The sequence below is a fragment of the Cavia porcellus genome, unplaced genomic scaffold, assembly GCF_034190915.1.
Source record: "Cavia porcellus strain 051 isolate PalLab524CR breed Dunkin Hartley unplaced genomic scaffold, mCavPor4.1 scaffold_28, whole genome shotgun sequence".
Taxonomy (NCBI): domain Eukaryota; kingdom Metazoa; phylum Chordata; class Mammalia; order Rodentia; family Caviidae; genus Cavia; species Cavia porcellus.
The window spans coordinates 28,664,002-28,691,160 of NW_026947511.1; the positions used below are offsets into that span (position 1 = coordinate 28,664,002).

The following is a 27,159-nucleotide window of genomic DNA, read 5'->3' on the forward strand; positions in this document are numbered from 1 at the left end:
AAATGGGTCTGGTCCCCGTCTCATAGCCAGAAACCAGCCTGCACTTCCGGGGAAAAAGATGTGCAGGCTCTCTGGGATCATCCCTTACCCTGCCACAAAGCCACTGCTGGCCGCCGGGGACAAATCAGTGCTGATCCGGATTCTGTCTACCTGGAAGGAGACTTTATTGTTCTCTCTTGTTTGTCTGTTTTTTTCTCCTTCGCTGTTTGATCTCGTTTTTATATGAATGTAAACATGGTTTCTAGTTTCTTTGTGTTGTTTTTGTTTTTGGTACCAGGGACTGAACTCATGACCTCATGCTTGCCAGGCAGGTGCTGCGTCACTGAGCTAAATCCCCGGCCCCTTCGTGGCTGTTGTTCTGTTCTTCCTTCTGTCTTTCCCTCCTGTCTTGTGCACCAGCTTCACAAAGTTTGCGGGATCCCCCTCTGTCCTCCAGCCTTGCTTCTAATCTCTTCCTCATCTTCTATTTCTTTGTTCTCTCCCTAATCTTTGTTTAAATTTTCTCCTGATGGTAAAACTGGCATATTAAGGACTTATTTACTGCACATAATTTTCTGGTTTGTTTCGGATTTTGTTATACAACCACAAATCCTGTTCATATGGTTAAAGGTGGCAAATTAATGGTTCCCTCAAATTTGTCATTTCCTGGGCTGTGCTGTACGTGATTGTTATTGCCGATCGATCGTACCACTTTAGCCCAAGTGACACAATTATTCTAGCCAGCTGTTCTTTCTGGTATGCCAAGACTCAGACTGCCTCAGGTCATAGACAAGGCTGTGGGTCAGTGCCAAAGAAACGAGGGCTGGGCCACACAGGCAGCAGCTTCTCATCCACAAATTGAAGAGGCAGCATCTTGCAACAGACTCAAAACCCAAAAAACCAGTTACACCTGGAAGACACCAGTGGGAAGTAATCATATCCTAAGGGTTCTAAATACTAGCAATAAAGCATCTCACCATAGGCAATTTACAAGCATCAACCTAGGACTTAAACTAACAAAACAAAACAAAACAAACAAACAAACAAAAAACAGAAAGAAAGGGAGGAAGGAAGGAGGGAAGGAAGGAAACACAAACCAGATGAAAGCCACCCAGGGAACAATGAGGTAGGACAGTTTGAAAGCCACCACGTGGCCTCTCTGAAGTAGTGACAACAAAGCAAACGAATGAGGCTTTAGTTTTCTTATCATTCCCAAATGACTTGGATATTACAAGAATTAAACACCCAGCGTGGAACTGGGCGAGCCAAGCACCAGGTTAAGTTGGGTACCGGAAACAATCCTTCTAACTGGCCCCGAATGGCCAGGACTCAGTCAAGAACAGACCACGTCCTCAATTTTTGCTGCACTTTCTTTTTTCCTTTTTTTTTGTACCAGGACTCAAACTCAGGACCTTGTGCTTGCCAGGCAGGCACTGTGCCACTGAGCTATAGCCCCAGCCCCTTATTTTAACTAAAGGCCAACCAAAGCCAAATGAGCACCAGCATCAATTGCTGGCTTCTGCTTGGCCACCTGCAGCTTCCTCATGCAAAAAACTGCCCATCAAGGGGTTGGGGATTTAGCTCAGCGGCATAAGTGCCTGCCTTGCAAGCAGGCAGTCGTGAGTTCGATCCCCTGTACCGATAAAAAGGAAAAAGACAAAAAAAAAACAACAACAAAAAAAAACCTGCCCATCAGACTGCACACTATCTTTTCTCTGCAGTGAAGTTTTCTTAATCCTCTGTCTGCCTTTGAGGCCCTGCCAAATCCAACAGTGGGGGCTGACTCCACTGCGCACAATCCCAAAGTGAGAGGCTGCAGCTGTTCCCACTTGAGTGGTCTTTGTTTTTCCCTGTGGGTGTGTGCCACACCCCTTGGGGCTGTTGGGCCCTGGCAACACTCCTTAAAGGAGGCCCAGTGCAAATAAAAAGAAAAAGGGGCTGGGGATTTAGCTCAGCAGCATAAGCACCTGCCTTGCAAGCAGGCAGTCCTGAGTTCGATCCCCAGTACAGATAAAAAGGAAAAAGACAAAAAAAAAAAAAAAAAGAGGCCCAATGATAGTGATAGTGATAGTAAGGAGACAGATGTACTGGAAAAAAAAGAGACAGAAGAGCCACAGCTGGCCACTAGGATCTTCTCTCTATGGGGCCTCCCTGCCATTTAAACCTCAGGGCTGCTTCTTCCTTTCACACAATGGACAAAGGCCACCAAGGAAATGGAATCACCTAAAGATGACCCAACAGAGGATTTACTGAAGTAAGTCCCAATGGAATCCCCAAGAGACAAGACGACATATAGGGGACAAGCAGATTATTCTCTCCTCTGGAGCAGCATGGCATCAAGGTAGCCCATTTCCAGCAAGGACCCAGAAAAAGCCAGGGACGGTGGTACAGGTCTGTTATCCTAGTTGTTCAAGAGGCTGAGGCAGGAGGGTTTCAAGTTTGAGGCCAGCCTGATCAACCTGGCAATATCCTGTCTCAAAGTATTTTAGTCACCTTCATAATCACTTAGGCGAGGTTTCATATGGGACACATTTCAGTCTATAATCAACTGGCCCCAAGGCAGGACAGCATGGCCCAGGGGCATGGTGGAGGAACAGCTGCTCACGGCATGGCATCCAGCAAGCAGACAGTGAAGAGAGGAGCCAGGGAGGGAGATACACCCTTCCAGGCCATGGCCTCAGGGACCCACCTCCTCTAACGACAGTACATTTAGCCACTTTCTAAAGCTACCTTTACCCAACTTCTAAGAGCGTATTTAGCTGTAAACTTGGCCCTTAAAAGACTCGTGCCCATCTCTTTATGTAAAAGGCATTTATCCATCTCCAAGAGTTGCCAAGTCTTAAAGAGTTCCAGCACTGCTGAAAATTCAAAGTTTCCTCTCAAACTTAAGGCAAACTCTTGGCTGTGAGCCTCTGTAAAAACAGAAAAGAAAGTCATACACTGCTAACATACAATGGCACAAGATAAACATTTCCATTCCAAAAGAGAGGGCGAGGAGATAGAAATAAATGGGGGGACTGAAGGGAGGGGAGTAAAATGGGGGGGGGGAAGCAGCAAGATAGACCATGTACAGGTACAAATTCCCTACAAAAAAAGAAAGAAAGAAAGCCCTAAACCCAACAGAGTGAACATTAAATCCCACAGTTCCATGTCCAGAATCCAGGGCAAGCTTTGGTGAGCTGTGAATTCCAGGGACCCTGTGCACTGCCAGTGGCTGTCACTCCCACAACTCTTGGACTGGCTTTGCTCACTCCTTGCAGCTTTCCTCAGATGGTCCCCATGTTCTTGGCCCCTCCAACCTCCAGGGTCTCCACTGCATTTTTAGCTTCACACACTGCCCTCTCAGGGGCACACTGCCTAACCTCTCAGATTTTCTGCTACAATCTGGGTATAAGCCTGACCTCACCACTCTTCCATTCTGCATGCCTGTAAAACCAGCACCATATGGATGATACCAAGGTCTGCTACCATTTCAAACAGTAGCCAGTCCCCCTTGGGTTATGGCTGCAGAGGCCCCCCGAGTGCCTCGATGGATGGCTGACTACTGTGAACTGAATCCCAAAGAACTAAATTCCTGAGTGGTACAAGATAACCTGCACTGCTATCAGTGAACTGATTCACTGCAAAGTATAGTGTCTCTATGATCCAATCACTTCCCAAAAACTCCATCTATGAGCACATGAGGCTTTGGGAAAACAACTAGATTTAAACCATAACACAAAGTTAAAAACAAATTCAGGCTTAGGCTACATCTCAGCAGTGAGCACTTACCTAGCAGGTACAAAGCCCTAGTTTCAACCTCCAGTATTGCAAAAAAAACAAGCAAATAACCCAGGAGGGGACACAGTAGACTTCACAGAGCCTTCTCTTCATACATAAAAGAAGAATTTTTCTGTTGAAAGAGAAACCACAACAGATGGCTTGGTTCTAGAGCCATGAAGAGCCAGATGGAGTGCTCAGTTCCATCACCTCCTGCCCAGGTCACCCCAGCCCTCAAGTCCTCAACTAGCAATTATACTGGCCTTCCCTTTACAACCCCAAGGGCAAGGGAACAGCAGGAAGGAGTTCAAACAGCATCATCTAACAGACTTCTGACTGGGAGGCATTATGATAATATATCTCTGCAGCCCAGCTCTCAGGGCCATTTCCCTGCTTCTGCAACAGCCCACTCGCCTGTTCCACAAGGTACTGCCCATTACCAAGTCCTTTGGAAGCTCTTGCTTCTATACTCACCCCCAGCCATGCCACTCTTGGGTAGCACTAATTCCTCTGTCCAAGTGCCTTACAGCAATTTGTCTGTACCAGTATCCCAACTGTAAGGATGGTAAGGATGGGTCTGTTCTGCAAACCTGGGCTCCTTCAGGGTCAGACCCTGATTTAATGGCCATCCCCCTCCCTTTCTTCTACTGAGAAATGAACTCCACAGTGAGCTTATATTCCTAGCCTTTTTTGTTTGTTTGTTTTGAGAAAAGATCTCACAAAGTTGCTAAATTGCCCGGGCTGGGTTTAAATTTGTGATCTTTCTGTCTTGGTTTCTTAAGAGTGCTGGGATTGGGGCTGGGGTTTTGGTTAGTGGCATAAGCACTTGCCTTGCAAGCAGGCGGTTGTGAGTTCAATCCCTGGTACTGATAAAAAGATTTAAAAAAAAAGAGTGCTGGGATTATAGGCATGCACCACTATGCCCATCTCTTGTTGGCTTTGTTTCTCTGATGCTGGACACAGATCTGGCAGACACAAATGCTCAAGGAATGGTCTAATGGGAAAAGGCCAAGATGCAAGGGAAGCCCCTGCCTGACTGCCTTTCCTGGACACCTCTGACAAACCTCACCATTCATTGTCAATCTTACCCTTCTCTGGAAACCAAATGTCCAATTCCAGCTTACTGCATATAGCTCAAGGCATGTGCTGACACAGGTGCCCCCAAAAAGCTGCCCTGTCCTGGCCTTCATGGTAGGAACCCTGGCCTTCATGGTCCGGGCCCCAGATGTGCTGCTCTCAGTCCCTGAACAAGTCTTTCCCTCCCTGACCATCCCTCTCCATCTATGGAACATGATGGTAGGGGCAATGCTAATATTTTATAGGCGATTCTCTCAATGGGTGGCCTGTGGGGTAAATCTACCTTGCAAATGTATTTTGTTGACTTTCACATTATGTAAAACTTGCTTATTTCCAACTTATACTAAATAATCAGAAAAGTGGTCAGCACTGGTTCATTTTCTCTTGTGGCACACCTGGCTGAAGCTGAGCAGGGCCCGCACTAGTTTGCCATAATCTCCACCCCCCGCCCCTTAGGCCCCATCTGTCACTCATTGTCTCCTAGGCATTTGCGTTTATAACCCCTGATCTTTAGTTCCCAACCCTGTCTGCTAGCACTCTAGAATGACCAGTGCGGGCACTGACAAATGCCTAGGACCTCACACAGTTTCACCTGGGCTTGGGGTAGAGCCAGGATAACAGCACTTGTGGAAAAGCCTCTCAGTGATACCACTATACGTCAGGGCTGTGAGCTACTGGTCCAAGGAGCTCCCGCTATGGGGAGCCACCTCACCTGCATAAAGAGGCAGCTGCCAGGAAAGGAAAGAAGGAAGAAGCAGGCCAGATTACAGCATCTATAGGTGCCTCTGGGAAACAAACTTCACCCCCATCCTTCCCCAATGGTAGGACTTCAGCTTTTCAGGCACAAAGAGGAAGAGCTCTATGAGTATGACTCAGAAATGACCACCCAGGCCTGCCCTCCTTGTCCATCTGTGCACCACCTGGGTGGAGGCCTTCCCAGGTTATGCCAGGGCCCCTCCTGCACCACTGTACAAGTTCCCATCTTCCTTGCCAGTTCCTGCCTTCCTCTCCCATCTGGACACTTGCCCATGCACAGATCTCTTTAAAGAAGCCCACTGTTATGGTTTATATCTAGATGTCCCCTCAAAGCCTCAAGTGCTCATAGATGGGGCTTTGGGGAGGTGACTAAATCATGGGTGTCTAAATCTATGAGTGGTTTAGTCCACTGGTGAGTTTTGAGCTAAATGTGATGTTGAGGGGTGAAGTCTGGTGTGGAAGGTGGGTCACTGAGCGTGGCCTGGAAGGGCCTATCTCCCTCCTCCTCCCTCTATCTCTGTCTCTCTCTGCTTCCTGCCTGCTGTATCACAAGCTCTTTCTCCTTTTCTTGCTGCCACGCTGCCCTGCCTTGGAACCAAATGACTATGGACTAAAACCTCTACAAACTGGAACCTCCACAAACTGTGAGCAAAAATAAATCTCTCCTTCCTCAAGCTGTGGGTATCAGGTATTTTGTCCCAATGATGAAGAAAGTAACTAAGATACATGCCCTGACTAAAATCAGCTGTCTGCAACAGGCTTGCTCAGGTGGCTCATCACCATCAGCACTTTGTTTCTCTAAACAGAATGTTAGACCTTGTTTCTACTCCCAGCAGATAGGAAATGTCAAAAGGGGGGAACTTCTGGGCTGGGGATTTAGCTCAGCGGCATAAGTGCCTGCCTTGCAAGCAGGCAGTCCTGAGTTCGATCCCCCGTACCGATAAAAAGACAAAAAAAAAGGCGGGGGGGACTTCTATTACTTCCTGTGCCCTCTGCATTTCTTCTGTCCCATCAGTTTACAAACATACACAATTACCCAGAATGCAGCTCCCTCCATGGGTGGCAGAGGGACGGAAGGACTGCTGTGTAGAGAAGGGAGCAGGCACTACTTGTCCATCTAGAGGAACCACTTCAACAGACTGACTCCACAATGCCCACCTGCTGACCTCTTGTCTATGTCTGTGCCAGGCACCCACATCTACTCTGTGTGCCCAGAGCCAAAATGCCACTGTTCCTGGCATGGCTCACTCCTAAGCTGAGAAAGCAGCATAGGAGAACAATGCTAGCTTAAGGATGAGAAGGGCTCATTCAAGGCTACTGAGAGTTAACTATTCATGGGCCTCAGGACCCAAACACCCTGCTGTCTTGATCAGACAAGAGATGCAACCCAGGACTCATCCAGAGTCTTGACCCTTGACCAGTCACCTTGACCAGTCAGAGTCATAGCTGCTGTAGCTACCCTCAGCTGAGATAGAGGTTTTCAGGCTATATGAAGGACACAGAGCCATCTTCAAAGCCTACCTCTGGGAACAAGTCCAAGTGACCACAAAAGAACCAATGCTGGTGACATGTCCTACACAGCATCAGAGCCACTCCCTGTTGGCCTGAGCTCAGCAGGGCCTACCTCGGAGCTGACTGAACGTGGTCATGAACTTGCTGGTGAGGGACTTGAGCTCGTTGTTAGCCAGCGTGATGAGGTGGATCTGGTCCGAGACATTCCGCAGGACCTTGTAAATGCCGATGGGGAAGGAAACCAGCTTGCACTCGGCCAGGTCTGCAGGCGAAGGACAAAGACAGACCAGAGTTACCTGCGTCAGCTGCCCAGGAACTCCACCCGGCTCTTGCCCTCCCGCCTTTCTCCCGTCTACCAGGCTTCAGCCCCTGCCTGACCACTTCCAAGAGCCCCTGCCAGCATTAACTCACACCTGTCCCTCCTTCACTCCCCGGATCTTGGAGGTTAGCCTGTCACCTCCCCTATTCCACTGTCTCCTAGGCAGAATGCAGAAGACAGAACCAGCATTCACAGCAATGACCTCCAGAGCCTGCAGAAACCACTGGAGCCATCAAAGGCTCAACAATGAAGGAGACATCTTCAGACTCCTTCCCCTGGGGTTTGCCCTTCTAGTGCCGTCAGCTGAAGACGAGCCTCACACTTCAGCAGGGAAGCACTGCTTCAGCAGCCCAGGCCAGAAGTCCTCAGTGCTTAACAGTTTTCACACAAACTGGGGATGCCGCTCCTACACACACACTCGGGAGAAGGGAAGACACACAGAAGCACACGGCGCCCACAGCAGGATCACTCACCACAGCCTGAAAGCAAAAACAGCCCAAATGGCCATCAGCTGAGGAGCAGGTCAATAAAATGTGATCTATCCATAAAAAGGAGAATTATTCAGCATGAGAAGGCATGGAAGTACCAGCACACTCTGTAACGCGGACAGACTGAACACATGATACCAAGATACACAAGCCGGTCACAAAGGCCGAATCTTGCACGGCTCCACGTATATGAGAGGACCAGAACTGGCATTTTTTTTTTTTTTTTTGGTCTTTTTCGTTTTTATCGGTACCAGGGATCGAACTCACGACTGCCTGCTTGCAAGGCAGGCGCTTATGCCGCTGAGTTAAACACCCAGCCCCCGGCATTTTTGATCTTTAGAGTTTTTTATCTTTAGATTTTAAGGCTGATTATTTTCTAGTTAGGTCTCATTTTCAAAGAAACAGGGAATACAGTTTTTAAAGGTCCTATTTCCAGTAATAACAATAATATAAAGTATATGAAATAATCGTAATTGAAGCCCTTCTCCTGCAACTGTCCCATGGAATTTTTATGCTTGCTTCAAGTCCCAGTTCAAATGTCACCTGTCACCTCTGATTGTCCTGAGCAGCTGTTGCACCTGCCCCTGCATCTCATGAAGTGCGCGCGAGCCCTCCTCATCCTGCTCCTTTTAACCCTCCTTGGGTCTGTTTTCCCACTGGTCTGGGGAGATGCCCAGAGTACAGGTGGGGAAAAGGTCCATGGGGCTCCTCTGTGGGGCACCTAGCAGCAAACGTGACTGCTTCCCTTGGCCCAGGCTTCAGGCCGCCTTGGCTTTGCTGCTGTTCAGTGTGGGTGACAGCTCAGCTCTTCTAACAGAGAAGCCTTGGCAGAAGACAGCACCACGTCCTGCAAGGGAGGGACAGATGCCCAGAAGCTGGGCTTCAGAAGACAGAGATCAATGGCTCTGCTGGAACTGGACCAGCACTGCAGCTCAAGGGTTTGGGGACAGCTGTGGATTCTAGAAAGAGCAGTACTTTCAAACAACGAACCCCTGGCATTTTGTGTCTGATGCAAAGAGCTGGAAAATGGTTCCAGTTGCTGTGAGTTATACCAGCCACTTCAGGCAGGAGCAGACAGATCTCATCACACACACCGGGAACATAGTCAAAGGACAGCAGAAGCTGTCTCTTGAAACCAAAGAGCAAAACAAAGATGCCTTCAATCACCAGCATCCCTGAATATGGTCTTGAACGTTCTGGCCAATGGAATGGAAAACAGACATGGAAATAGGCAAAATAATAATTACTTGCAAATGAAATGATTGCATAAGCTCAAAAACGCACAGCAGTCATCTGACAAAGGACAGGAAGTAAGAGCCCAGAAAAGCGGCTAATTGAAATGAACAGATAAAACAATGCAATCATATTCCTACATACCAGCAACCAAACATCATTTTTAAAGATCCTGTTCTGCATCAGGAACAATATAAAACAAAGAGAGCTAATTACAATGGGAAATGTTTCTGACCACCATGAAAGTAAGTAGGAAAGTTCAACATGATGTTATTTTTGTCAGTAGTGAAAGTCAAACACAAGAGCACATAACCCTCAAGCGCGTTTTATATTTTTGTTTTGAGACAGGGTACCCCTACGTTGCCTGGGGTGGCCTTCAATTTATGATCCACCTGCGTCAGCCTCTTGAGCATACCCATATACGCTTTTTAAGTGAAATTAACTTTTAAATTGATGTAATTCCTAACCCCAACCCTCAAAAGACTTCTAAAACCTGACTAAATGCTTTTAAAGTTCAATTTGGAGAATAAGCAAGTAAGATCACGATTAAAAAATAAGGTGAGGTTATAACCAATACAAGGCCATAACAATTAAAAGACGGTGGAAGGAAAAATAAATCATAGAAAATACAGAATCTGGTGGTTTTATGTCATAATTTAATATATGCTAAAGGAGGCCTCACGATTAAATTGGGGAAGAAAAGGATTCATCAACAAATGTTGAAAAAACGAAAAAGAATCAACCTAAGAATCAAAATAAATTCTAGATAGAAATATATGTATTTTGAGACAGAGTCTTGCTTTGCAGACTGGTCTTGAACTCACTGCCTAGCCCAAGTTGGCCTCAAACTCATGATAACACTCTTGCCCCAGTCTCCCAAGTGCCACTACACTGGGATCTGCTTTTAATATTTTTAAAACTCAACAGAGAAACCAGAAATAAACTCTATACAACCTCTTAATTAAAGATGACTTCCCTAAGCCATGCCACTGAAGAACCACCAGTGAACAGAGCAACAAAAACTGCACAAAAATGTTTATTATTCGAGACAGGGTCTCACTCTATAGCTCAGTGTGGGCCGAAACTCTCAGTAACCCCCCTGCCTCAGCCTCCTGAGTGCTAGGAATACACGCATGCATCACCATACCCAGCCTACAAAAAATTTTAAATCCTTTGACACCTGCAGTTGAAAGGGCATAAGAAGTTGGATCACCACATCAGCCTGGGGTACATCAAGGTCGGTCTGAACTACATGGTGAGAACCTGTCTCAAAAAAACAAAAAAAATCACACACACACAATTTTAAAATGTAATTAATAAGCAAATACATTGCCTCTGATATGTACCGCCAAACTGTTTTCTAAGTTTTGCATATATCCTATTCAACAAATAACAGAGGCTGGGTGTGGCAGCGCATGGTTGCAATCCCAGAAGTCAGGAGGCTGAGGCAAGAGGGTTGCTGCAAGTTCGAGGCTGACCTAGGCTACAAGGTGAGTTCAAGGCCCACCTGAGCAACATAGCAAAACTTTGTCTCAGAAGACCAGCAAAACAAAACAAAACACAAAACAAAAAACCCCAGAATCATTTAAAGAAAAAAATTGCTAATATGATCAGGGAAATGGTGTCCTTGCTTTAATTTGAAATGCTTTCAGTGATGAAACTGATTATATTTCATGGTTAATTAACCATTTTTTATTTTCCCTGTTCAAAGTGCTATTCACCTCTCTTGCAATTTTTCTATTTGGAATTCTGATACTTTTTTTACCCACAGGATGGCAAAGCTCCTTAATTAGTGTTATTGCTACAGCAAGCAGAAACACTAAAATGACACCCAGGATTTGGAGGCAAATTTCTTTTATGTCATCAGGCACTGATCGGGATCATTCCCAAAATATCAGGCCTCAAAGGCCCAGGGAAGGAGGTTTTCATGGGGTTGCAAAGGGGAGGTGGAGAGGTAGAGTTCTTGGTTGTCTTTGATTGGTTTTTACAATATGACCAGCTGTGCATCACAGTGATTAGCTGTTTCTGAGAAACAAAACAAATTGGAACTGCAACAGGAACTGTTACCAGGGCAACTAAAGGATACTGGCTGGCGGGGAGGGCATTTCCTGCTACATTATCATCCCATGTTTGTTGATTGATTTTATTACTTAAGGGTTCACATTGCAGCGTTTAAAGCAAAATATAAAAACTGAGCCAAGTATGCTGAAAAAGGAGGATTAATTAAGCCTAGGAGCTTAGGGCCAGTTGGGACAACATAGTAAGATTTTATCTCAAAAACTGATATGTACAATGTAATTGCTACTAAGTGAAAAAAAAAGTACACATGCCTGGGAAGGACAATAAAATAAAAAAAAAAAATCAGAGAAAAGCATTTTTTGCATGATTTCAGCAATTTATGGTTCTGACATGTTTCTTTCATATAAGTAAATTACCACCATATATTCATATGCAAACCACTTGTTAAGTACAGGTACTTATATAAAGTGGCACTTTACTGTTAAATAGAAAAATACCCTTATCATGTTAACTTTGACTGGGGAAAACAAAAACCTGGCAAATTCAAGGGTAGGCTGAGGACAGCCAGCACCTCATCAATAAGAGAACAGGGAAAAGCAGACCCACAAAAGAACCACAGAACCACAGAAACATCTGAACTCTGTGTGCGGGAGGGGCAGATGCTATGAAATGGAACCTTCGGGGCTCAGGCAGCATGGAGGATCTATACAATGGGGTCCCAGTCTCCAAAGTGGGGAAAGAAAGTGCTCTGTGAAGGGAAGGGAAAGGAGACAAACCACAAGGCTACATTATTTTGGTTATTTCCAAGGGTCTAGGAGCAGCCTGTCTCCCCAACAGATCAGCCCACAACGGCCAGCCCAGTCTGGTTCCTACCGCCCGGGCATCTGTATCCCATCTCTACCTCACACCATTCTACTGTTAAAGTCTCTGACCTGAGACCAGCAAGCCACCTGGGGCTTCATGTGGCCGACTAACTTAGTCGAGGATCCTGCTCTCTGAGTCTGCTGGATGCTGAGGGCCTTTTTGCTTTTTCATTTACTTTTCATTTACTCTCATCAAATAGCTATCAACCACTGAGTATTTGCAATCTGCAAGGCACTGACCTGCATTGTGTCCTGTGATTTTTTTGTTCCTGGGGACTCCATCCTGTGACCTCAAAACTGAGAGGAAAACCCCCCCCCCAAGCTCCTTTTCAGAACAGTCTGGCTTCCCCCAACGGTGAGGGCCACCAAGGATTCCTACGAAGGGCCGTGACAGGAGTGATGCAATATCCCCATCCCAGACAAGTCAGCAGCCACTAGCACAGCATGACAACTCAGTCCTGCTTAGAGAAGCTTGTGATCTCAGAAATAGTTCTCCATCGTACCATGGACAAGAGCATGGAGACCCGGGTACCAGGCTTCCTGGAACAAATCTCAGCCTTGCCCATCATCTTTCCATCTGCAACATATTCATCGGCAGGCCCCAAGGGGTGGGGATCATAACTGTTTCGTGTATGTGCTAAGAACTACGCCCTCTGTACACATGAAGAAACCACAATCATGTGACTTGCTCAAGCTCTTACAGTGAAAGCAAGGCCTTTTCAGTTCAGATCCTAGTATCCTAACACCTCAGCACCACAGGGGAAAGAGGCTTGCAGCCATCCTGAGCCTTCTGTTCTCAGGAAGTTCCTCTCTGGGTCTAATCTAGAGGATGAGCAGCCTCTATCCCCACTGTATCTGTCTGCAGGAGAAAAGCCTCCATGAGCTGAGCCTGGGTTATGCAAGATGACAGCACTGCTTCCAGAGGACACCTCCAGGATGTGGGCTGGGTGCCAGATCCTGCTAAGGAAGGGAGATCCTAGTCAGGGAAGAGAGAATCCAGACTGCCTACAGGAGACTTGTGCTCAAGGAGCCATGGGATGTCATCAAGAAGAGGGTCCGAGGGCTGGGGACTTAGCTCAGTGGTGCAGTGCCTGCTTGGCAAGCCTGAGTTCCTGAGTTTGAGTCTCAGTACCCAAAAAAAAGAGAGTCCCCTTCTGTAAGGGTCCTAGGAACAGACAATATGGAAGAGCTCACCAAGTCATAAAGGAAAGAGACCAGGTGAGTACCACAGCACAGGCCAAAATCAAGAAAGGTGCTTGGGAAAGAGTCCTAAACCAGACCAGAGGCCAAGCTAGTGATCTCAAAGGTCCCACCCAATGGGATCAGACAAACATTAAATATTTCAATGTGCCAGACACTTTTTATATACCAACTCATTTAATTCCCACACAGCAGGAAAATAGGGCCCTGTTGATAGGTCAACTGTCTAAAGTCACCTTTAGATGAGGGGGCATAAAATCTGAATGGAAAGATCCAGACCAAGGTTTCAAGGAGAAAGTCCAGGAAGGTAGTTTGCTCAGGACTTCCCTAATTTTAGCCCTGAGATACCTGAGGAACCCTTCTTCAGGCCTAAGCAGATTGGGACACTTAGGGTCACCCCAGAATCAGGGTGACGGATGATGATTTCCACGGACAGAGAAAGGAAGAAAAATAATCCAGGAAGAGCCACAGCACATGCAAAGGCCCAGAGGCCTTTCTCTCCTCTGGGCCTCTACCTTAGAGCGCAGCTCTCTGAGCCCTGTGTGCTCAGAGAGGAAGTCTCCTGGCTTGGGAATCACTGAGTGCTACTTGGTGATGCAAGTCCACAGACCCCGAAGGAGGCCACTGGACTCAGCACTCCTTCCCTGGCACCCACCTACTGGTACTTAAGCTCCTCAGAAAGATCTGAGAAGGGAACCACCGCACAGAACACAAGGCATAATCATCCTCTTCATTACAATTATTGTAAGAGCTAAACTGCATCTCCCCAAACCTCTAATTAGAACAGTTCTTTGTGTTAATAAAGGAACCTTTTATTTGCCTGACCCTTTATGAAAGGATATCTCATTAATTTTAACGAACGCCTGATGAAAGGTAGTCAGTGGGGACCGAGGATTTAGCTCAGTAGCATAAGCGCCTGCCTTGCAAGTGTGCTGTTAGGAGTTCGATCCCCGGTACCAAAAAAATAAAAGAAAAGTAGTCAGTGGGCAGAACCAAGTCAAAAACAAACAAAATCCTAAAAGTACTCAGAGCATTCAGACCAACCAAAGTCCGTCAGGCATGCTGGGCATTGTGATTAGAAAAACTGAACTCTGACCCTGCCAGTCCCTGTTGAGAAATGGGCTCAGTGACAGCACCTAACAGTGACAGTACAAAGCTGAGAGAGCCACGGAGTCTCAGCTAATGAGCCACTGGGCAAAAAGGCGGGAGCTGGGGACAGACTGTGGGCATGCTGTGGGCTTACAGCCTGGCCAAGGAAAAAGACTACAGGAGGAAATCTGTGGCCAGTGTGAGCTGCTCCCATCAGACATCGCTTTGCATGGAAAGCAGTTTGGAAGTCCTCTTTCATGAGCATCTTTGCAGGGTGAATGCTGCTGCTGAGTGCCTTCCAACGGAAAGGCGCCTGGTAGACACGGTGTGTCCTCACCACCTCATTCACCATACCTAGTGTTATGGTTCGATAACTAGTGGTCAACTTAACGCGCTGGATTACATCAGCATGCATTGAGAGAAGATGCTCCACCTGAGAAGGGTTGCCAGAATAAATAGGTGGAGAAGAAGAGAGGTTTGGAGAGGGATTGAGGCGTTATGGAGGCATTGTTAGTTCTCCTACAAGTTGCTGTCTGAGCTGTTGGTTCTCCTGGAGAAGCTTTGGTCTTCACATGGAGCCATTGCTTCCTGGCTCCAGAGGGGAAGACATGTGCTGCCTGGTCTCCAGGGCGAACTCGTCACACTGCTTCCTGGCACGTTCCGGACTGTGCTTGTCGTCGGAGGAGCTCGGGGCCTCCCTGTCGCTGAGGACAGCTGTGGTTCCTTTCAAGACAGCCCCACTCTTTGTTGTGAGTGTGACTTCTCAGCTCCAGTGTAGAACCCTCATCCCACTAGCACAGCTCCTTCATCCTGCTGGCATGGACTTTCTGGCTTCCACTGCTGACCCTTGGGTCTTCCCGGTACGGATCCGTAAAAGAGACTGGCGTGAGTCCTTGTGGGCCCTGGACTTCCAGTTGGACTCGTGGAGGCGTTGTCCTAAGCTCTAGGTTTTTATCTGGACTCATGTGGGACATTGCCATGGGGTTTAGGCTCTTGACTTAAATAATCTATGTCATTGGTGTTGCGGATAGATTTCCTGCATTCTCCTGTGTTAACTTTCAGTGACCATTATAAAAATATTATAAACTCCATGTCCTGACCTGAATTGTTCTCTGTGTACAACCCCTAACTACAACACCTAGCATCATGTAATTTCCAGGTCTTCCCAAAGTGTCCTGAGTGCTGGGATTGCAGGTGTGAACTATCACACCTGCCTTAGGTAAACGTTTTGAACTGATTCAAGACAGCAAGGAAGTTACAACTATGCAACTAAAGACACTCACAGAAGAGCACTCTAGAACTGCTTCAGAAAGCAGTAAGAATGAAGGGATTAAATGTGTTTGAATCAAGGGGTAGGATTTTGAGGGGGATTAATGGCAGGGTGCTTTTACTGTAATAAAATTTCTAAAACACAAACATTTACTATATTTGTTAATCACATCTCATATTGATAGTTGTTGTGGTATTAGCCTATTTTCTGTTACTATAATGAATTACCTAAGGCTGAGTACTTCAAAAAGAAGAGATCGGTCGGTTTAGCTCACAGCTCTAAAGGTTGATAGCTCCGGTCAGCACAGTCCCTGCTCCCTGAAGTCCTCATGGAAGATGGCATTGCAGTGGTGGAGTGCACGTGGGAGCAAGATCGTGTGGGGGACAGGAAGCCAGAGCAGCGAGGGAGGGGCCAGACTTGTCCTTCTCAAAACAGTCCTCAGGGGAAAAACCTAATTTCTAAGAACCACTTACTCCCTTCCGAAAGGCACACCCCCAGTGCCCTCTCACCAGGCTCCACCTCCACCACCTCCAATCTCACTCTGCTGGGGATCAGGGCTCCAGCACATGAGCCCTTGGGAGACACACTGAAACCACACCCAAAGCCTGGCAGACACCCCTTCAGGACTCACCGTTCCAGCTGCCCTCCTGGGTCACCCATGGCACCTCTTACGTACAGGAAGACACGGGACATCATAAACTCATCTCTTTTTTTTAATGTATGATCTATCAGGGTCACCAGGAGTCCGGGGAGGGAGGGACGAACAGGCAGAGCACAGAGGAAACACACATGATACCATTACGGTGGTCACATAAATCCATCCACCCAAACTCACAGCATACACAGCACCAAGCATGAGTCCTGGAGGACACCACGGGCTCTGAGTAATAATGATACACTTTACAAACATCCACCAAGCATGACCCATGGACAGCTCTGATTGGTGACGTAGATCACTGTGTGGGAGGCTCGCATGGGAGACAGTATCTTTCAACTTTGCTGTGAACCTAAAAGTACTCTAAAAAAAAATTTAGGAAAATGTTACCACCTTAGCCATTTTTTTAGCAGTATCAGGGATCGAACTCACGACCGACCGCCTGCTTGCAAGGCAGGCCCTTATGCTGCTGAGCTAAACCCCCAGCCCCCACCATAGCCATTTTTAAGGGCACTGTTTAGTAGCGTTAAATATAGACACACAGTCAGGCAGCCAATCTCTGGAACATCCACATCTTGCAAAACCGAACCTCCATGCTTGTTAAACACCTTCCATCCCCTCCACCCCACACTTATGGGACTCCAGGACATAAAAACTTTTTGCCAGGCAAAAGCATCCCAGATCATTTTGCCTCAGAATTTTGGAGGCATGACTCACCCAGTTCCAGCTCCTGCACAGCCAGATAGCTCTCTCCTGTACAGGCTTCAGGCCTTTAACTGCAGCCATCAATGCCAGTGTGTGGCGTGCACCGGATGGGTGCTGTGCTGGGCTTCAGACTTATTACCTAGACTTCTCACAAATCCCCCATAAGATCACTGATACCCTCACTTATCCAACTTAACAAATGAGAAAACTGAGTCCCAGAGACATTAAACAGTTTGCTCAGTCACATGACTTATTCAGATCACCCAGTTAAAACAAACAATAAAAACCTTTACCAAGTCCTTCTTGTCTACAGCTCAGAAGCTCAGAGCTGTCCTGCCTTCACTCACCCACTGCCCACGGCCCTGTGGCACAGGCCACGCAGAATTACCACTCCTGTTTCACAGAGGAGGACTCTGAGGCACAGAGCAGCTGGCTTTGGTTAATCAGTGGCACAGCAGAGCTTGAGTCTGTGTCCCTGACCACTGCGCTGCACTGCCCCCCTAGAATATGTATGGGATGGTCTGCTACTCTGAAAAGGGGTGGGGCAGATCTTGAATTTTCAACGAGTATATAGATTTTGTTGTTTATAAAGGGTCCCTGGGAGCCCTGATATATTTCAGTCACCATGGAACTTTATAAAGAGAGACTTTGAGTTGAAAGAACAGATGAAAGAAATATCAGATCAAAAGCCTGGATTTGTCACTTATTAGCTGTGGGAACACAGGCAGGAACCTTGGCTTACATCTCAATAAAAAGGAGCAAGGGATTCCCGTAACCCAGCTACAGGACGATTATAAATTCAATTTGCAACCCTGTTTCAAAATTTTAAAAAATAAAAATAAAAAGGGCTGGGGTTATAATCAGTCGCAGAGTATCCCAGGGTCTGGTCCCCAGTACCAGGGTGAGGGGCAGCTAAGGGCTACTGTCTGCAGCCCTGCAGGCTGCTGGACTCGGCTCTGTGCTGCACAGACCCTGATGCCTAAGCCTCCCTCTCAGTCGCCAGGCAGGAGCTGGGGAAGCAGGGGTTCTTCAGCTCCCCCAAGGTGATTCTGATGTGCAGCCACAGTGAGCTCTGCACAACACCCGCAGCTCTACCAGCAATGTGCAACAAATCTTATGGGGAATCCTGCTAATGTGCAACTCTGGATACTGCAGGTCTGGGATAGGGCCTGGGAGTCTGCCCAGAAGGTCCAAGGACCATGCTAAGTAGCAGAGAATCAGCACCACCCAAGAACCCACCGGAAATGCACATTTCTGGACCCCATTCCAGACCAAAATCCAGAGTCTTTCCACCCAAAGCTAACCTACTCAAAGCTGCACTCTCTTCCCACCATGACTTCCCACCAATCAGAAACCCTGGGGCTGGGGCCCAGACATCAGTGTTTTAACCAGCCCCACGGGGGGTTCTTGGGTGCAGGTTTCAGAATCATCTGCATAGTGGGAAGAGATGCCCCGCCAGCTGTGCCTATTTCAATGATAATAATGGGGGTGCTAATGACGGCAATCATATTAGCTTGTGCTGGCCACTCTGTGCCTGTGGAAAGGTTTGAAGGTCCTTCATGGAAGACATTTAGCTTCATGTACTTTGTTTCCCCGAACCAGATTGTTTCAGGACAGAGCCCATCTCCGCGTTCTTTCTTCTTGTCTTATTCACATCTCTGCCTCTCAAAAGGGTACACATGACCCCTGGTGTGAACACAGCCAAGTACTGGGACTTAGGAGGCTCAAGGCCATCCTAGTTCCTCCACTATCAGCCATGAGGGTTCAGGGCAGCAGCTTCTCTGTGACGGACCCTGTCCCCTCATTTGTAAAATGGGAGTTGGGACTGCATGATTTTGGGGGTCTCAACCTGGCAAGACATTCTGTGACTCCTTGAGTCTACCAAGCAAAGACACTTTGGGCAAAAGTTGCAGCCAAGGAATTTGGGGTCATCTTGCACTTCGATGGGGTATAAGGATCCGAGGGTCGGCAGCCTCTGCCTCACACTGCTGCAGCCAAAGCCAGCCAGCTCCAAAACTCAAGGTCTTCCATCCCATGACATCAGTCCACCCAATGCTGTGCTGACTTCCTATTAAGGCCAGAAGACAGTTTGGAAAGAGAAGTAAATAACAATAGCTCAGCCAGGCATGGTGGCACAGGGAGCTGGTACACACCAGGGTGAAGCTCAGAGAGGCAGTGTGGAGCACAGTTGGGGGCTGTGGTCACATACACACATATACATGCATGCACACATATCCTGCCGATGAACGCTGCATGCAAATCCGCGTCTCACAGGCACTTTCTCACTCAACTACCGCGGAAGCCCCAGCCTCACTAGGAAATGAGGTGACGGGGTGTCTGCCTCAGAGGACAAAGTGGGGCTTGGGGTTCCCACCCAGTAGCCATCATACTCAGTTGGGATATGCTCTCACCACACAAAAAGAAATGAGGACCCAGGAGGGAAGATCTCCGCAGGACCCACATGCAGGCTTTCCTTAGACCAGCTCTTTCTTGCAGTGTGAGACCTCAAGCAAGTCATGCAGTCCCAGGGCAAGGTCTTTCTCTACATGGTGAGGGCCTGAATTCATCCAAAATCTGTACGTGAATGCCCGCAGCAGCAGCATTCATAACATCCAGAAAGTGGAAACTACTCACATGCCCATAAAAAGGAAAAACGGATAAACAAAATACGGTACCTCCAAAAAACCCCAAAACAAAACAAAATAGAGTACATGCATATTATTCACCCATAACAAGGAAGGCAATTCTAACATAGGCTGTACCATGTCTGAGCTTGAAAACATTTCTATTCTCTTTTCTTTTTAATTTTTTTAAGTTTTTGTTTTTTTATTTTAAAGGGAGTAAAGCAGAACAGTACAGTGAAACAAAACAAAACAGTGATAGGACAGTGGGCAATCCACAATCGTTACTATAGTGAATAATCTTACCCTCTAGTTGCTCGGGTTACCAGCCCCAGACTTGAAAAGTCAATCAAACAACTTAAATGTCAGATTACTTCCTTAGTTCAGTCATTATCATAGCCTGTGTCGCTTGGGGGGCGGGGGAGACAGGAGACAGAGGTGGCTTCCTTGCGGCTTCCTCCAGCTGACAGGGCTTCTACCAGCACACAAGGCACGGGGACCGCATGGCTTCCCTGCAGTTTCTCCCCATCCAGCAGGGCCGCCACCGCTGGTTTTCTTATTTTGGCTGCATTCCTGAATTCTCTCTCTCCACAGGCTTCCAGTCTCAGTTCAATCTTTCTTGTGTCCATGGGACCCCCGCCCTTCTCTTTTTCACATTGCTATATTCTAGGATCTGGACTCCAAACTTGGAGAGGTTCTTTCTCTGCTGCTCACCAGTCTGTCATTTTCCTGGAAGTGGTTTTTTTTTGTTTTGTTTTGTTTATTGTTTGTTTGTTTTAATTTTGAGACAGAATCTTATTAAGGTGCTAAATTTTCCAAACTGGACACAAACTCAAAAATTTCCTGCCTCAGTCTCCCACAGTGCTGGGATTGTAGACATGTTTCAGTATGCCCAGCTTCAAGTTGGAAAACATCGTGCCAGATGAAAAGAAGTCAGTCACAAAAAGACAGTGTCTGATTTCATTTACATAACTGTCCAGAACAGACAAACCCATAGAGACAGAAAAAAGGACACTGCTGCTAGAGCCTGAGGGGAGACAGAGAAATACAACGTGACCGCCCATGGGTAAAGGATTTCTCTTGGGGGTGTTGGAAGTATTTTGGAATTAGATGGTGGTGATGGTACACAGTCTCATGACTGTCCTAAACCCATTGAATTGTACACTCTGAATGTGGATTCTTCTGGTGAGCATAACTTTTAAAAATGAAGACAAGATGACCCAACTAAGAGGACTGTTCTGAGTAAGAGCTGAAATGCCTGCAAGGTGCTTGGCACAGTGCCTGGCAGAGAGTGGGCGCTCAGTCAGCAGGAGATGCTGCAGTAAGGGTGCAAAGATACATTATGTTGTTCAACTCATACAATGAAGATGCGCTGTTTGTACCAGAGAATTCATCATAGAGGTGTTTCAGATGCACTGCCCCCTAGTGGAGAAAGAGGACACATGGCAGTGCATTTGTAACAACCTTGTGACAAGGGGACAACATGTACATGGGGCCAATTTTTTTTTTTAATGCACTGAGTTACCTCTCTAGTTCTTTATTTTTTATTTTTGAGACAAAGTCCTAAAAAGTCTCTGCAATGCCCATGCTGGACTTGAACTTGTGATCCTCTTGCCTCCACCTCCCAGAGCACTAGGATTACAGACATGTGCCTCTCCAGCCAGCTGGGACCTGGATCTTTATTTAAAAATAACAATGAATAAAACTCCTGTCTTCTTTCTACCAAGTCAATCAGCCACATTCAGAAAAATAGAAGCCAATGTTTAATTAAAAACAAAAGTAAATGGCACACCCAGACTATAATCAAGAGATGCAGAGCCACCAACTTAATAAGTCATTTTAATTGAATTTATGACTCATTGCACACATGAAAGGGAATCAAAACAGCAGCCACGTGATGCCAACAGTTCAGCCATCCACAGCTCTGAGGGGACCTTGGCTGGTCTGAACTGAAGCCACAGGGCCAAATTAGACCTGGAAGAGGCCCGGGCAGTCCCTGGAGTCTTCCAAAAGATCAACAGCAGACAATACTGATTATCCTGTTTATTAACAATTACAATTATTACAATTACCCTGTTTATTTCTGACAACCACCTCTCAGGGAGGGAGATTATTAGGCCTTGTCTGCAGAAAAGAAGTTAAGGCCCAGATTGATTGACACATTGCTTAAAGTTGTAAGGAAAGGGTGGGGCTCAACTTCCTCTTGAACACCTGCCCTCAGAGTGAGGACCAGGATTATGATCTGCAGCAGCCTTTCAACTGGCCTTTGACAGGCTACTCTTGGACCCTCAAGCTCCTCTCTATAAAATGCTTGATGTCCCCGGCAAAGGTAACTACTTCCACCCTGGAGTCCCCAGTTACATTTTTGCTATCTGCCATGGCCCCTGTCCTGTTGTATCTTTTTACTCCCTAAATAAACACAAGAGTTAATATGTATGTCTCTGTCTTCCTATGGAGAGCTCCTTGAAGGCAGGATTAGATCCCACTGAGATGGGCTGTTTGTTAAAGACAGCAAGAGGGGACCAGGGATATAGCTCAGCAGCACAGTGCACCTGCCTGGCAAGTGGAGATCATGAGGCCAATTCCTGGTACCAAAAAGAAAGAAAGAAAGTACAGCATCAAGACCATAAGAAAGGCTCAAGTTCAAACTCTAACACAAGACTGGCTACTGCGATAACCCAGGCAAACCTGTGGAGCTCAGTTTGTTCTTTCCTTCCAGTACTAGGGTTGAACCCTGGGCCTCTGGATTAAGCTGGGGGGCAGGAGGCCACAGAAGCCAGTGCAGGGTGTGGGTTGCTGCTGGTGGAAGCACACTTAGCTAAAACAAGAATTAAAAGGTGCAGGGCACACAAAGATCCAGGCAAAGGATGATTCAGACAGAAATAACAGCAAATACAATGACCTAATGGGACACCTGCTTGTAACTAGCTCACTCTTTCTCTTTCCCATCCTCTATAGGGCAGTAGGCAACAGACCCAGCATGCAGTGAATAAATGTTTGCACAAAAGAACTTGATGGAATAAAGAAACCATGGGGATAAACTACAGCATGACAAAATATGCATCTTAGCAAAACGCAGCCAACCATGATGAGGCAGGTGCCAATTAAAAGGATTTAAATTCCGCCTCATGTTCGAGCATAATAACCTTTTCTGGCACCTGTTCTCAGAAGCAGTCCCAATTTCCTAACCCCTACAGCAAAGGAGAGGGTACTCTTGCATATATGTCACCACCTTGCAGCCCACCGTCTGTTGGGGCTGATTCTGGAACTGGCCTTTCCAGAGCCCTCTGCCATGTATCTCAGTCCCCGGCTGCCTCATCAGCCAGAGCTGTGTTTACATCTGTGGAAGTATTTGGTTTTAAAAAACTCCTTGGCCTTGTTAAATCACCTCCCCAAGGCTAATGCTTTTATACTTGAGCAGTACAAGCTTTTGATGCCACAAAATTATCTATTTAGTTACCTCTCTGGGGCTAGGGTGGAATTTTTTTTTTCCTTCTGCCAACATACACTTTTTGAAGCTGCATAAATATCCATGCAGTTTCAAGGAATATCTTTCTCCTCCAAAAATGCCACTCTGAGCAGTGACACTGGGGGCGGGCAGGTATCCTAGGTCCAGCTACCAGGACTGCGGCTCTTCTATAGAAATCTCCAGTCCCAGCCTGCGTGATGTCCATCCAGTCCCCTGTGTGAGCTTCTTCACACATCTCTCAGGGGCCCCAGACTCATTTTCCTGTACATCCCAAATGGCCAAGACTTCCTTCTTTTGTTAAGAAGTGACCAGGTTCCAAACTGCACACCTGGCCACCCTCTCCCCCACCTACTACTGACACTGTGGACTGAACATCTGTGTACCCCCAAATTCACACGCTGAAACCTGTTCCCAAAAAGAATGGCATGGAGGTGGGTAGGTCATGAGGTGGAGCTCTCATGCAGGGGATCAATGCCCTTGCAAAAGAGACACCAAAGAGATCTCCCTTCTACCATGAGAGGATGCAGCAACGTCTACTATGACAGCCTGAAAAGACTCAATCAGAGCCTGAAGGCAGGGGCTGCTACCATGTTCAGGGCACTTCCCACATGAAGAGTTATCCAGATCCAGGGCCACCTGAGATATTCCCACCCATGAACACAACGCCTTTCTTTCAGAAAGTCCTGAGCTCTCAAGGGAGAGATGCTGTCCTCAAGAGTTGCAGGAGAGAAGAGGTACAAGGGACATTTTGGCCTCCAAGGACCCTAAACCCAGAGCGACCACAACTAGGGATCACATTCTAGGCAAAAAGCTCCTAGTTACCCCTCACATTGTACCATGTGAAATATAGTTCAGAGAGGGCAGTCCCCTTACAAGGGAGCAGGAGAGGGTCCTGGGGGTATCTCTGTGCCCCCACCCTGCCTGGCCAACCACAGCCCACTGCCCCAGGAGAGACAGACCCCCCCTCCCCACATCCTCGGAGCTGGGCCGCCCATGGCTGACTCTGCAGACTGCCCAGGCCGGGAGACACACAGCAAAGATCTCCCCACAGGCGGCAGGCTAAGGCCACCACCCCATTAGGCCAGAAAAGCTGTTCCTGCTACGTTCCCTTCCTCAGTGAGACTGTGTGAGAGAGAGAGAAAGAAAGAGAGACTGTAAATACAAGCGAGCTGCCTCCCACTCTGCAGGCCCTGAGTCCCCAGGCAGGGCACACACAGCAAATACTCCATTTGTGTTTCTTGAAAAAGGAGCAAGCAGCAATTTCTGAACTATAACAAAAGGTTCTGATTCATTGAGTGTATATTCAGTGCAAAGGTTCTGATTCAGTGAGTGTATATTCAGTGCTTCCTAAAACTGCATTTCCTGAGAACTCCTGTTCAAAAGAGCAGTGCTGCACACCTGTAATCCCGGCACGCTGGGAAGATGAAGCAGGAGGATTATAAATATGACGTCAACCTTAGCAATTTAGTGAGTTATTGAGAACTTTTCTTTAACAAGAAAAAAAAAAAAAAAGATCAGGTACCTACAGGAGTCAGACTGCAGTAAACATAGGCAACCATCTGGACGGGAGTAGATGTCCTTGTCAGGACCTGGCACTCCCACCCCGCACCAGCCTGGTTAGGGCTCAGGTTCCTACTACAGCTGAGCCAGTGACAGGGCGCCATCTGCTGGTAAGGACAGGTCAGAAGCGCTTGCAGGTGAGCCGCAGGGGTGCAGGGCACCCCTTCCTTCACTGCCCTGGGTCTCCCAACCTCATATTGCTCCATCCCCCATTCCGCTCACTCTCCCTCTCTGTCTCCCTCTCCCCCTGTTATTCACACACACACACACACACACAAGCACATTCATAAACACCCATAAGTTTGTCAAAGCACAGAATAAACCACTGATTCTCAAATTCAAAGCAAGGAAGAATAATACAAGAGTCACAGCCAGGCCCAGTGGTACAGGCCTATGATCCCAGCAACTCAGGAGGCTGAGGCAAAAAGATTCAAAGTCTGAGCCCAGACTCAGCCATTGAGGAAAAGCCTTTCTCAAAAATAAAATAAAAAGCTGTTGCTCAGTGGTAAGCACTCCTGAGTTGATTCCCCCAGTATCATAAAAGGCAGAAGAGGAAAAAGCAGTGGGAGGAGGAGATAATGCAAAGTTCTATTGAAGTAGACCACCTGGCCCTCCCTTGAGAGTCTACTTTTAAAGTTCTAGTCAGGTCCATGAACATGCACATTTACCCAATACCCCGCTGATTCTGATAGGAGGAAATCTCTGTGGGTTAGGCAAAGATTTCTCAGCTACATTTATAAAAGAAAATATAAATTAGTTATCAAAATTAAAAGTGTCTGTCCTCAAAAGACAGTGCTAAGAGGATGAAAGATGAGGCAGAGGCCGGAAACTGTCTTCGCAAGACACGTATTTGACAAAGAACTCACATTTAAAGAACCTTTAAAGCCCTCCAAGAGGACTGACAAAGCACTAGCCCAGCAACACAGTGCTCTGATTTCAACCCCCACTTTAAACAGGGGAAAAAATGAGAAAACACATTTCTTTTTATTAGACAAAAGACTTGAAAAGACATTTTATCATAGATGGAACACAAAGAAGCACATGAAAAGAGGTTCACTTGTCATCTAAGAACAGTAAATTAAACTGTAATAACAGGCCACTGCACATCTAAAAGAACATATGAAATTTAAAAAACATAATGAGAGCCAGGTGCGGTGGTGCCCACCTATAGTCCCAGCTACTCAAGAGGCTGAGGCCAGAGTGCAATTTGAGGCCAGCCTGGGCAATTCAATGAGACCCTATTTCAAAATAAATCAGAGGGGCTGGGGATGTAGCTCAACAGTGGATGCCCAGGATTCAACCCTGGCTACAGGAGCGAGAAAAAATCTATATATGAACATTACAGACTTTATTTATGACGGAAAAAATGGAGTCATCCAAGTGCCCCCTACCAGATCATGGTGAATACCATTCACCAAAGAAAGGAATGAGCTGCTGTTTCATACAGACGATGGGCGAATCTCCAACACAGTATGCTAACGTAAAGAAGCAAGCCTTTGCTAGCCTGGCGCCCGCTTCACTTTCTGCCTCCTGGTGTGTACAACAGCTCTCACAGGGTTAGTCTTGATGCCAACACAAAAATATCCTGGCCACCATGCCCCCTAATGCCCCTGCCTCCTCCTCTTATTTCTGTGCCTGTGTGGCTCCAAGTTGAGAGCGCTCCCTGTCCCATTACCTCCCTTATCCCAGGACATGGGTGCAGAAGCCTGCAGCCCCCAGAGACCAGCAGGCTTCCTGCTTCTCCAGGGCAGGGCAGGGCAGGGGTCCATTGGACTGGCCTGCAGCACCCTGCTTACCCCTTCATAGCCAAGCTGCTCTACCCCAAAGGCCCTGGTGTCCTCATTTGTAAAATTGGATCATGAATTAAATGCTATCCATATTACACTGCAGTGATGAAAGGTACAAAAGCTCACCTTAGTGGTCAGTTAATGTGCTAAATGGTAATTAACAGTTGCTATTAACCACCTTTCTCTTAGTTCACTTGTCAATTATTCTACCTACTAAATAAATGACATTTACCAAGGGAAAAAAAAAGATGCAGGAAGGCTCAAAAGATTATATACTGTATGACTCTGTGATATGGTTGACCGAGAACATTTCCCAGAAATGTTGTGAGATCAGAAGCTGGGCTTCCGGAATGTATCAGGGGTGCTATACTCACTGGTGGATTCGCCCACTACTGAGCATGCTGCTAGGCCTGGTCAGAGGTGGGTCACTGGGGTGTGACCTGCAAGGGTCACCTCCCTCTCCTGCTCCTTCCTTCCTGCCCGCCCTGGCATGAATGCTTTCCTCTGCCAGATCCTCCCATCATGTCCCTCCTGCCTTAGTTAGAGTCAGTGACTACAGATTGAATCCTCTAAAAACCGTAACCAAAGTAAACCTCTCCTCCCTTTAGTTATGGCTGTTGGGTACTTTATGCCAGCAACACAAGCGGGACTAAGAAACTCCAACTTTATGCTCTCCTGGAACATGCCAAACCACAGGGACAGAAAATAGATCAGAGGTTTCCAGGTACTGAGCAGCAGGGGAGGGTTTGTCTGCAAACGAGCACAAGAGAAATTTCTGAAATAGAAAAGTTCTGAATC

General features: G+C 47.0%; 1 protein-coding gene across 3 annotated transcripts in view; it reads right to left on the bottom strand.

Moving 5' to 3' along the window:
* Lrrc20 (leucine rich repeat containing 20) overlaps positions 1-27,159 on the bottom strand; it is a 69,146-nt gene that overhangs the window by 26,911 nt on the left and 15,076 nt on the right. For all 3 annotated transcript variants that reach the window (XM_003473732.5, XM_013157022.2, XM_013157023.3), the window contains exon 3: positions 7,196-7,345. In XM_003473732.5, the coding sequence (XP_003473780.1) occupies positions 7,196-7,345 (150 nt within the window). The remainder of the gene's footprint in view (positions 1-7,195; positions 7,346-27,159) is intronic.